We start from the raw sequence: 12,102 nt of genomic DNA, 5'->3' as shown, positions 1-12,102 counted from the left end.
TTAAATCTCTATGTTACCAAGCTCTTGTCTGAGGACAGTGCTGACCCTATTCCCCAGGCTACTTGGCAATCTTCCTTTCATGTGCATTTTGAGATGTAAGCATAATCAAAAAAACAATATCTACATTGTTCAGATTACTTTCTATTGATGCTCCCATACTTATTTCCTAAGAAAAAGTTCAGTTTATTAGATGGTCTTTAAGAAATACAATTTAAAGTAATAATATCTTTCATATGAGCATTCATTAAAATATTCTCCATTGCTAGTAGGTGAGAAATCTACTGAAAATGAGAACTGCTTAATTACAAGAGGTTTTAGCAGACAGAACATCAGAAGTTATACGAGCTGCATGCAATTGAGCATTGCTATTACATTAAATAATGTAGTCTGAAATAGACATTCTGAGAGTTCATAAAACCTTCATATATTTTTAACTGTAGACTCTCAAATCAGAGAAATTTGAATTTTTTGTGCAAGCTGCATACTAAACTGACTCTCAACTTCACTTTTTTCCACTCTGTGCCTGTAATGTACAAACGCAGTTTAATGCAGTAAATGCATTACACAGTGAGTACACACTCATGAACACACAAACCTCTGTTAGCTTGTAAAGACTCTGTCTTCCCACCTTTTGCACACACAGAATGGGAGATGATCTAGGCTGCAAACAGTCTAAAACACACAGGGGTTTGGATGTTGCTGCTCATTAATCAGCTAGATTCTTGGTTCTGCTTTAGGAGAACATGGATGTCATAGGCTACTTCATATACTGCTTTTTTTGGTTGGCGCTTCTGAAGTATTACAGGTGCAAGTGTGGTTTAAGTAACTTTTAGATAAAAATACATTAAAACCAGTTAGCAGACCTTGGAATCATCTGATGGTTTGTATCACGTTACTGGAAAGAATTCTCGTGGTGTTAAGGGAACAGCAAGGAAAGTGATCCTCGCTGAGGTTTTGGCAAAAAGGATATCTCTGATTCTCTGAGTCCTCTGTTAGCAGCTTCAGGTCCAGTGTGCAGCTTTGGATTAGCTCATCCAGTTTCTTCTCTTCCTGAGTCAGTTCAGTCACCTCCTTCGTGAGGCCTTGACGCTGTGCCATCATGCCACCATCCTCTGACAGACTGCAGCCCCTAGGAATCCAAAGAACAAAGACACCATTTGAACGTTTGTAAAGCGAGACACTAGGCCACAGGACAATGAAAAAGCAGAGTTATACACTGCACATCGACTTCTCAGTCCTTTTCCCCTAAATCTGCCCATTGTGTATCAACGCAGACTACACTTTCCAGAAAAACAATCTTTTCATTTTGACAACATGTTTTAGAACCCCCAGTAAGATGGCAAAGTTGGACATTGCTAAGCAGTTACAAAGTCTTGCTTGTAACGCCCCTCTCTCTAACCACACCTTGAAAAAGAATGAGGAGGACAGTAGGTAAAGATGAGTACATAAAAACTTCTTCCATCTGCAGAAACAAATCAGTTAATCCAGCTTTCAGACAAATTTGGATTGATAATTTCCCTGACAAACACTATTTATACACTGAAAGTCTGCCTTAATTAACTGAAAAAGAAAGCTTTATCCGGACAGAAGACATTCTGGATGCTTACTTGAAGCAAAGTGCTATAATAGAAGGTGGGAGAAGTGTTGCTACCCTGTAACAGTGAAACCAGCCAGGAGGAATGGAAAAGGATAATGAATGCTCACATCCACTGAATGTTGTTTTTGGATTTTTTCTTAATGAGATGGATGCCTTCCAGTACATTGGTGATATCGTAAATCCTCCTTTTTTGCACCTTGAGGACCTCCGCCGCTCTGTTCAAATCTAAAACCCCATCAGGAGATTGGCTCAGCAACTGAATGAACTTCTTTGTAAGGAGGCCAAGCGATGTATCATACCGAGTCTTTTCTGAAGGAGATTTTGGGGCTTGGAAAGAAAAAAAACAAAACAACAGACGAATCAGTTTTCTCATATTAGTTCCAAAAGCAGCATCCAGTAATGAAAGGATACACATGACAGACATTGCTTTCATTTTTACTAAGGAAATCTCTCAAACCTCTGCATTAAGAGGCAACTTACCACTGGGTATTTATTTGTATTTCAAGATGTACTTTTCCAAAAAATCACAGGTACATGAGCAAATACACACTTTTTAAAATGCAAATATTTCCATTAGTCTGACAGTTGCATATAGCAAAATTCTGCTTAGGCTTTCGCTATGTGAATTCTTGACGGTATTTTTAGTATCTATTTATCCTGGCAGCAATGCTAAAAAAAAAAAAGAAAAAAAAAAACAAACCACCAAATCACTCTTTTTCATCAGGCTGATAGCCAGCTTTCATCAGGGTTTGATTTTTTTCCTCTTGTAAGATAAGTGCTTCTCATGCAATTGAACAAGACTTAGGTGTACTTCAGTGGGAGAACAAGATGACAGATTCCATCCTGCCGGTCTTCATGACTTACAAAAAGCTCAAGTGAATTAGATGACATTGACGTGAGATGCAATTTATAATCATTTCTCTGTAACCAAACAATGCTCAAACTAGGCAACAGTACCCACTTCTATTAAATAAGAAGTCTGCAAACAGTTTGAATCTTACGATTCTCTATTTTCACATGTAAACGTAACATCAATATGCTTAACAGATGAGCTTTTAAGAGTTAAAACATATAGATCAGAAAAAAAAAATCAAAACATTCAGGGCTTTTCCATCAAGGAAAATAAGATGACCGCTATTACAAGTCTGCTGGGTTGAAAGCTTCCCTATGGGAAGATCAACACTGTTATCAAACCAGTGGCTGTACTTCTCAAGCCTTTCATTTGCATTAGGTTAGGTGAAGCATCACACAGGATGGATCTTTGGCAGATCCAGTGGCCACTATCATATTTTCAAGGTTCAGGTCCCAACTTCCTTGTACAAGTCAGTCTAAACAGACATCCTACCTAAAGGCAAAACTTCAGGCTACCACTTTAAAGAATATGGGAGCTCTTCAAAGAAAACAATAGACTGTCAGCTCGCAAAGAAAACCTGTTGTATCTTATTTGTTGGTGGTCAGGGCTTGTCTGCACTGAAAAACAGTAACAGTCATTTCAGTTAGGAGACCATGTATATTTAGAGCCAAATGAGGGGTTGTTTCTGTTTATTTGTTATTTATATTTGGGGTTTGGGAAAGAATAAGAGGATCAGCAAGGGAAGAGCAACAGGCAACACGACCGCCACCTCAAATGGAAGGCGTTCCAGCAGGGAAGTCCTCTGTACAGACCTATCAACCCTGCAACAGAATCCTGTGCTCTGAATGGTACGGAACTTGTGTGAGAATGCACTTCAATTTAAAAAACAGACTTTATGTAGCTGAATGAAGTTTGGTTTAATTAAAACAACTGTAGTTTAAATTCTCTTCTTAAAGCCCATATTTTCAGATAATTTCACATTCCTTCTCTGTCTCAATAAAAACGAGCATTTAGGAAGGAGGGGCAAGTAGCTATTTCTTTGTATCCTTTTCCCTTCAAACACCACCCTTGCTGCCCCAATGTCTGCCTTTCCCCAATTCTTCTACTGCAAACTCCTCCCTCTGCAAGCACTCAGGCAATTCTCCTGAAATCCTCAAAACAAGTGGCAAAGCTACATTCTCCAATGCCTGCTGCAGAAAACCTACTTCCTGAGGCAGTAGCAATGTAAAAAAATCAATATTTGCAGCACCTAAACAGTGACAGCAATAATCCAGTCACAGTGCAGAGACAGAAGACAATTCAAACTACACGGAAAGCATTTAGAGTGTCACACGATCGAAGCACAGCTACTGCTCTTTGCAAGTCCCTGCTTGGAAAAAAAAGCCCTGCCAAGCAGCTACTGCACGTTAGCAGAAGAAGAGGAGGCCAGCTTTATTAGCCCTACCTCATAAGTGCATTTGAACCCTCTATAATATTTATATTCCTCCACATCCATTTCACACAGGAGCCCCCAAATAGGTGTTCTTGGCTGAGGAGGACTCCAGGTCAGCCTGCAGTGGGACAGACTGCAACCACATGGTGCATGGCTGGCTGCATGGTTGAATTTGGTACACCTGCATCCAGGTGAGCTCAGCAATAAACATACTATTCTAACTTTGAATCTGAGTCAGCAGTGTGCCCTTGGGAGCCCAAAGCGACAACTGGACCCTGGGATGCATCAGGCCCAGCACTGCCACCGAGTGAGGGAAAGGGCTGTCCCACATGCTGTGCAGCCTCACTCGAGCACTTTATGCAGCTGTGGGTGCCACAAGGTAAAAGGGACATAAAGCTACTAGAGATCATCCAAAGGAAGGCTACAAAGATGCTTTGTCCCTTGCCTTGTTCAGCCCAGAGTAGAGGAGCTGAGGGAGGCTTCATAGCAGCCTGCAGCTCTTCAGAGTGGAGAGGAGGGTCAGCACAGAGTTCTGCTCTCTGGTGGAAGGGACAGGACCCAAGGGAACAGCACGGGGCTGTGTTAGGGGAGGGTCAGGACTGGTGCTAGGAAAAGATTCTTCACTGTCAGGGTGGTTAGTCCCTAGAACAGGCTCCTCGGTGTCATGGACCCAAGAAGCATCTGGACAATACTCTCAGACAGAGGGCTTGAATTTTGGGTGGCACCACGTGGAGCTAGGAGTTGGACACTATGATCCTCGGGGTTCACTTCCTCATGGGATATTCTATGATTCTATCATTGACTTGGCAATGAAGTTAGTTCAGTCTGATCTCAAGCTAGTAAAATAAAAAACCTGTCCCACAAAGCATGTCACAAATCCCCTTACTTTTTGGGCTATCTGGACTTCTTGTTGCAGCTCTTCCTTTCCCCTTTGGAGTCTTTAGTCCTTCAGCAAGATACTGGTGGCCACTTTCTCCCAGCTCCAGCCTTCGTTTTGCCTATTCAAGCAAACAAACAAACCAAGAAGTGTTAATAAGAGCATTTTGTTTCATCAAACAGAATACTGGCACAATGGGAAAGGCAGACTTCACAGCATCTGTAGGTTTAGGCTTTTACCCCACATTCATCATGAGGACACGTGTCTATTTACTGCAATCCCAAGGTGTACTAAATACTTCACTGTCAAAGGAGAGACCAATGGTTCTGTTTAAATAATTCAACAGATCTTTAAATTTGAAAACATTTGTGAAACTTTCACCCAAGTTGAAAACATTCCAGTTAAGAAAGATAAAGCCAGTCTCTCAAGTACACAAATGCACACACACACAAAGCTACTTTCCTACTGAAAAGGACCATAGCTATATAATCCGTATCGTACCCATGTAAGTCTGAGCATTGGTAGCAGTAGTGCAAGTTAAATTCTCCCTTTGCCACTTGAAAGGATAGCTTTGAGAGGACCAGAAAGTTCCAATATTATCAACATTCCATCAGTGAAATACTACACAATATATCAAGAGAAGAACTAGATTTCTGTTCTCCCCTTCTTGTCAGCAATTTTTCTCTCAATCATGGTGGTTGTGCTTTCAGTGATTTCACATTTGCATTAAAGCTACAGACACAAAAGCAAGGTGGAGCAAGAGTAGTATCAGAAAGATGATGCCTGAAGATGAGCTCCATTCAGCTCGAAGGAAAACTGTGCACAACATTGGAATGGAAAAAAAACAAACTGTTAAACTATGTAACAGACAGACTACAACGAAAACTGTCATTGACATGAATTTTCTTCCTAGACAGAAACAAAATCTACTGTCTTTGGAAACTATTCTTAACTCTTCCACATACTGCTCAAGTTACTGAAATTTGATACAGGGATATTTGATAGCCTAAGAATGGAAAGAACATTGCCTGACTAGAGAGAAAAGAGGAAAAAGAAGTTTTATACCTAATGAAGTTTACCCAAATAACTCTTTGTGAAGAATGTTGTTTAGTCAATCAGTTTGAAAAATTCAGAGTACTTTCTATGCTCATTCTTTAAACTTGCTGCTAAGAGTAACATCGTACTCTGCTCCTCAGTGAACGAAAATAAAATCATACGTTGTGCTATGGAGTTGTAAGATAGATATTGCTGGACTGGCCATGTAGTTTATGCATTTTACTTTGGTTTGTGACCTACAGAAGGCTCCAAATAAATTAATTTATATGCATTTGGTTTTGGATAGCTGACATCCTTTTGCTGGCCCCTGCTTGAAAACGTCAAGCTTGTTAAAAGGTGAATTAAAGCACACGAAACCTATGAACCTACAGACTAACAGCATGAGTGCTAAAGCCATTCTTTCCTACTCTGCATGAAGGGGTAAAGCACTAAGACATCTATGACAGAGCAAGACTGAGCTGCCTACATCCCTCTAGTCAACACAGGCACCATGTCCCCATCCTCAGGTGGCCCATCAGCAGCCACCTTCTAAAGGTGTGAGATCTCTCTGCTCATCAGCATGAGACAGCAGCTCTGTAATCCAAGGACCTCTTTGAAAAGGTCAGCAGGGGCTTGGACTTAATGATCTCAAGGGTCCCTTCCAATCCCCTCAATGCCGTCACTCTGTGAACTGTTAACAAAAGCATTCAGCTAATATTTTAGACAGTGTAATTGGATTTAATTAAGATTACAGGTATTTCACAAGGAAAAATACATTTTGCCTTTTTTTTTTTTTTTAACTAAGTGGTTTTCCAGCCTCTCACTGTAAGAGAAAAGAAAGGAGGGGTGAAAAAGGAACAATTCAGGGTGTGGGAATACTAGGCCAAAGGGATACAATTAAAGATAAAAGAGAATCTCAAAACCAGGTGTGAGAAGGAGGGAAAATGCTGAAGACTGAAAATCCAGAGGTTTGCAGCAACTTCATCCATACAAAAAAAAAAAGAAAAAGAAACCCAAGTTTCAAGTTTGGCCCACATATCAAAACTTTGTGTCTGAACTTGTCTCGTAACACATGAATGACAGCATTTTGCCCTTGCTTTTGTGGTTAAACACTTGGAACTTCCTCCTGTGAACTTCAAACAATTGCATTTGGTAGTTTTAGTGAACATCAACAGCATCCTTCAGCTGGGCACAGCAGCACAAGCCCAGCTGGGTATATCTAGGGGTATACAGCAAGCAACACGATATTGTTAGTCTCACTACATAGAGAGATACAAAGCAAAATATTTTAGAAGAGTTTAAAATAGCTTAGCAAAGTTACCAAGAAGAATTTTCAGAAATGTTTTGGAATGTTTAATTTCTGGCCAGATGTTACATGTCACTCAGCAAGTACTTTCTTCCCCTTCCTGTTTTACAAGCTTCATAATTGATAAGATCCAGGACTGAAGTGGTACTGTGTGTCACTTTCTTCTTCCCCAAGTTACAGACCAAAGATTTTCTAGTGCCTTTTCCTCTCTCTGGAGTTTCTGGGTAATTCATATTTTTTTCCCACCTCCAAAATTATTCATAGTGCTTTCTTATGCAAGACTTCCCCTGAGAAATGTTTTTTTATAAATGTTATTTATTCTGCAAGTGGTGGAATCATAGCCATTTTAAAAATTCCAATTTCATGGAATCACAGAATGGCCTGGGTTGCAAAGGACCACAAAGCTCATCCAGTTCCAACCCCCTGCTGTGTGCAGGTCACCAACCAGCAGACCAGGCTGCCCAGAGCCACATCCAGCCTGGCCTTGAATGCCTCCAGGGATGGAGCATCCACAGCCTCCTTGGGCAACCTGTTCCAGTGTCTCACCACCTTCTGGGTGAAAAACTTCCTCCTAATATCTAACCTAAACCTCCCCTGTCTCAGTTTAAAGCCATCCCTCCTTGTTCTATCGCTATCCACTCTCGTAAACAGTCATCCTCTCTCTTGTTTATACACTCCCTTCAACTACTAGAAGGGAGTTTGTGTAACTCACGTATTTCTGCTAGAGCACTATATCCATTATTTGCACATATTGGTAGTATTTGCACTTATTTGCATTGCTTCATCAGTCACAGCACGCAGAATCTTCCAGTACAGCAACACAGGATCTGATCATAAGCACCAAGCCAAAGGACACCAGCACAAAGCAGCCCAGTGACAGACAAAGATAAGACACCAAGAACTTTTCAGTGACGTGAAACCCAAGTGAAATAAATGGTGGTCAGATTCCTCAGGAGGGATGCATAATAGTCCTAAAGCAGGTGGGGCAGTGAGCCAGGTGAAGCTACGAGATACAACCAGGAATCCACCTCTCAGAGCAGATCACTGGGAACAGGTGGCACATCAGGTCCAACATAGTTATGCCCTTTTAGCTTCAATCATCACTGAATACAAAAACAAACAAACTCAATAAATAACAAACAGATACATACCACAATTAACCCCAGAGGCAAAATTACAAGAATATCTTCAAAGGAACATTTGGCTTTATAGGAAAACAGTTTAGAAATTACTGGGATAAGTCAAGTATTTTCAAGTAGGCAGAACCTGATGCAACTCACTGTATGCTGAGACAGTCTGAGAGATTAACTTGTAGGAACAGGTTGGAGGCAGGTATGCTTGCAGAAAACCCAGCCCAGCACTGAGGGCTGCTGAGTGGGAGCAGTGGGCACCTCTTATCCCCCTTGGCATTTGCGTGGCTCCACTTTCATGTCACACAGTAATTAAATAAAAAAAAAGCCCAAGTGTTACCCTGTAAGAGTGCCTGGGTGTTAGGCAACAGTCAGCATGGGGTTTTGTGAAGACAGCAGAGAAGGAAGTGCAGCAGTGGGTAACAGGCAGCATCAGCTTTTGAAGGCTGAGCTGTGTGTAACCAAAGCTTTTTTTCTTTGAGAGGGTTTGAGGGAAGAAGTACAAAAAACATCTTCTAATTCTTTCCAATGACAAAACCGCAGAGCAAAACTTTGCCAAACTATGTGTGCTGAATTTTTTCCTGCTAGATGTCTCCCTCAGCTTCTTTGCAGGATGCAAAGCAGTTGCACAGCCTGCAGAAGACAGACCTAAGACAAACTATGGTCTGAAATACTCCCGCACCCTTTATGCAATTGAGCAGATGTCAAATTTGATAGAAGGATGATCTCAGACAGGAGCATGCATTTCTATTCCCTTAAAATCCCAGATTTACAAACACTTGGAAAAGACCCATGGATACATTTTCAAAATAAACACGTGTTTCAGCTGTGAGCAGCACAGCTCTTGTGTGATCTCCCAGGAAGTCCCACTCAGAGCAGGACCCATCTCATGCCCCTGCTCATTTCCCTAGCAGGCCATCAAGACGTACTACAGCAGCAGCTGTCTCATTTGTGTCACAACAGACAAAAGCTGAGCTCTGAATGAGTTCTAAAATGGGACAAAGTTTGCAGAGATGAGGATAGAAAATAACTCACTCCAAGAAAATTGGGCTGAGAAGTCACAAAGCAATACCAGTTTGAGGTTGTCTGGGCAGAGAAAACAGGAAGATTGAGAATGACCAAGCATGGTGAGGAAGGAGTTCTGTATGTAGACGATAGCTGCTGGTGAGCTTGGGAGCAAGTCAGAGAAATGCGTCTGAGCACTCAGCTGAGCCACTGCTGGTGCCTTGCAGCAAAGACCAAGCTGAGCAGGTTAAGTAGGAGCAGATGACTAAGCCTCACATTGGCTCTAGAAGATATTACAATTGCTAGGAGCAGATAAAATGGCAGCTTTTCTGTATGCCACCACAATGCAGATATTGCTGGGGAGGGGATCCAAGCCTACCCAGACAGCACAGATAAATGTTGGCTGCAGCGAGAAAGTCATCATACAAATGCTTTATAAGACCACGTTCAGTTTTGATAGGCTTTTCTTTACATTTTCAAAATTAAGCAATCATTTTAAAACACAGTTTAAAAGCATGAGGCGTGGATTCTAGAAAATTGTTCCAGAGGTCAAGAGCTGCAGAGAAGAAAGCGAGCGTCTTGAAAGCATAAATTAAGCCAGAGCTTAATGGTGAAGGAATACAGAAGAAGAACCAAAGGAAAAGGACACCTCTGAGTGAATTCACAGAACTGTTCATATGCCAAGAAAATTTATCCTCCACTGACTGAGGAGATACAGCCCCTTCTTTTAGAGAACGTGTGATTGCACCATCTCTGATATGTGAGGGCCAAGGTGAGGATGGAGCAAACAGCACACCCTGACACCAGGAAAGACCAAAAAATAGCAAAAGGGGCAAACAGGAAAGCAGGAGAGCCCTCTGCAGGGGCTGACTCAGAAGTGAGGAAACACTCAGGTCATCAATAAGGTACAAGAAGACTATCAGAGTGCTGCATTCAGACTCCTAGTGACAAGTCCTTGTTTTGCACCTATTGAATAACTTCACAATCCAATCTCCTGGAAAGGAAATGGATTTAAATTGTCAATGAGGATATATATCCTCTGCCCCAACTGTCTACACACAGCTACCAATAATTTAAACCGTTGTTTCAGAAGTTAATCATGAGAGGATAGAAACATAAAAAGAGGGTTTAAGAAAATAAGTAGGGAGATACAGGAATAGACTGGAATTAAAGCACTTGTATGTAAAAAGAACTTAAAGTATGTTTCTAAAAAGGAGCTTCTGAGAAGCTTCTCCCCCAGAATATTCCTTCTCCGTCAAAAGTATGTTCCCTTCCAAAACAGAAAAGGAATGGCACTTTAATCACCTCAAATTACATTTTACATATATAGCTCATCCACTGGACTCAGGTGAAAGTATAGAGAAAGCTGCACAAAAATAGTGCCTCTAGAATCAAATACATTGTAAAACCTACACGAGGAAGATGTCAGTCTGCAATATCGCTACTTATTCACCTGGGTTACTGTGATTATAGTGTCACAAACATCTGGTATTTAAAGCAACTTATAAAGAAACATTTTAAGTCAAGTGAAAGTACAGCTTATAAAAATTGCCCTACAAAACTCACTCTACCACAGCAACCTCGCATTTTCTTCTTAGAAAATGGAAACTGTAGTAATAAGGAAGAAGATAAATAAATCTCTTCCACAACATCAATTTGTGTTTCCTAAGCTCTCAGCTCATTAGGTATCACTCATCATTTTAATTAAGGTAAATACAAAGGGGAACTTTCTCCTAGTATTCATCTACATCAAAAACAATTTGTCAGTGAAGCTGAATTGCTGTTTGCTTTTAATGTAGATGAGTATTAGGAGGAAGTCTCCTCTGCATGTCTAATTCTGTTTATAATTCTGTAACAGTACCTCACATAATTATCAAATTAAACTACACCCTGATCATCTGAAGCCCATCTTCACCAGCATTTGACCCTGAGAGCTGAAGGCCGATAGTGTTACACTAATGAAGCTTCTTTCAAGGCTTTATCAAACCATCCTATTTCCAATATTCATGATTCCCAGAGAGGTATCAGGAGTATTAAGGAAGCCATGAACTGTAAGCACTTAAATATCAAACCATAAGACTTGTATTTAGCTCAAAAAAATTCAAATGTAGGCGGTTAAGTTTCAGCAGCAGATCCCTGCTTGAAAGTAGGATTCAAGCCAGAGGAGCCCAGCAATGACTTTCACTTCTCAGGTTGAATTATGCAGAGGTTGCTGCCAAAGAAAAAATACACAAGTATCATGACTGCCTCCCAGTTATTATTACTGCAGAACATCATACAATGCCATTTTTACACCCACTGAAATGAATACATTAGCTTTCAGATATGCTCAGCGGTTGCAGACAGCTCAACACTTACAAATTAAACAAAAGGACCTGCTCCAAACCAAGGAAGCAGTGAAACATAGCCATGAAAACTGATGTTTTCCCCTTGACCTACAGCCAGTTGGGCATTTTTGTCAAAGAGGAACTGTAATCTTGGAGTACGACTGCTTTTGATTCTCATCCCGACACCTTGAGGCAGCTGACCTGCCAGAAAGTCAGGGTATCATCTCATGTTCACCACCGTTAATGCAACCAAGGTCAGCAGAAGTTGTATGAAGTTGTTCCATTTTTTTGCTCCTCAGTCTGCTTCAATGCCATGCAATCTGCCCATGCACTGTCAGGCCTGAGCTCAGCACATTAACCACTGCCAAAATGCTCAGTTTGTCATCTCCCACAGCGGTGCAGCACTTTGTACTCTTTTTGCACTACATCAGGAAGGACAATACAATGGTTACGCAAGGAAAAAACCAAAGCATAAACCACGTTTCAAGCCTCAACAGAATTACACCTATGCTGCATAGGAAATGAATCATCTGAAATCTC

The 12,102-nt window shown here is 41.0% G+C and overlaps 1 protein-coding gene across 4 annotated transcripts in view; it reads right to left on the bottom strand.

Annotated features, from left to right (window-relative positions):
- E2F3 (E2F transcription factor 3) overlaps positions 1-12,102 on the bottom strand; it is a 43,323-nt gene that overhangs the window by 7,865 nt on the left and 23,356 nt on the right. For all 4 annotated transcript variants that reach the window (XM_052697960.1, XM_052697961.1, XM_052697962.1 and 1 more), the window contains exons 2-4: positions 4,769-4,880; positions 1,705-1,924; positions 971-1,129 (exon numbers count right to left, since the gene is read on the bottom strand). In XM_052697960.1, coding sequence (XP_052553920.1) covers positions 971-1,129; positions 1,705-1,924; positions 4,769-4,880 — 491 coding nt within the window. The remainder of the gene's footprint in view (positions 1-970; positions 1,130-1,704; positions 1,925-4,768; positions 4,881-12,102) is intronic.

This window comes from Tympanuchus pallidicinctus, unplaced genomic scaffold, assembly GCF_026119805.1.
Source record: "Tympanuchus pallidicinctus isolate F22 unplaced genomic scaffold, pur_lepc_1.0 scaffold31, whole genome shotgun sequence".
In the NCBI taxonomy this organism is placed as follows: domain Eukaryota; kingdom Metazoa; phylum Chordata; class Aves; order Galliformes; family Phasianidae; genus Tympanuchus; species Tympanuchus pallidicinctus.
Note: the sequence above shows the minus strand (reverse complement) of the source record. Positions and strands in the feature narration are given on the sequence as shown.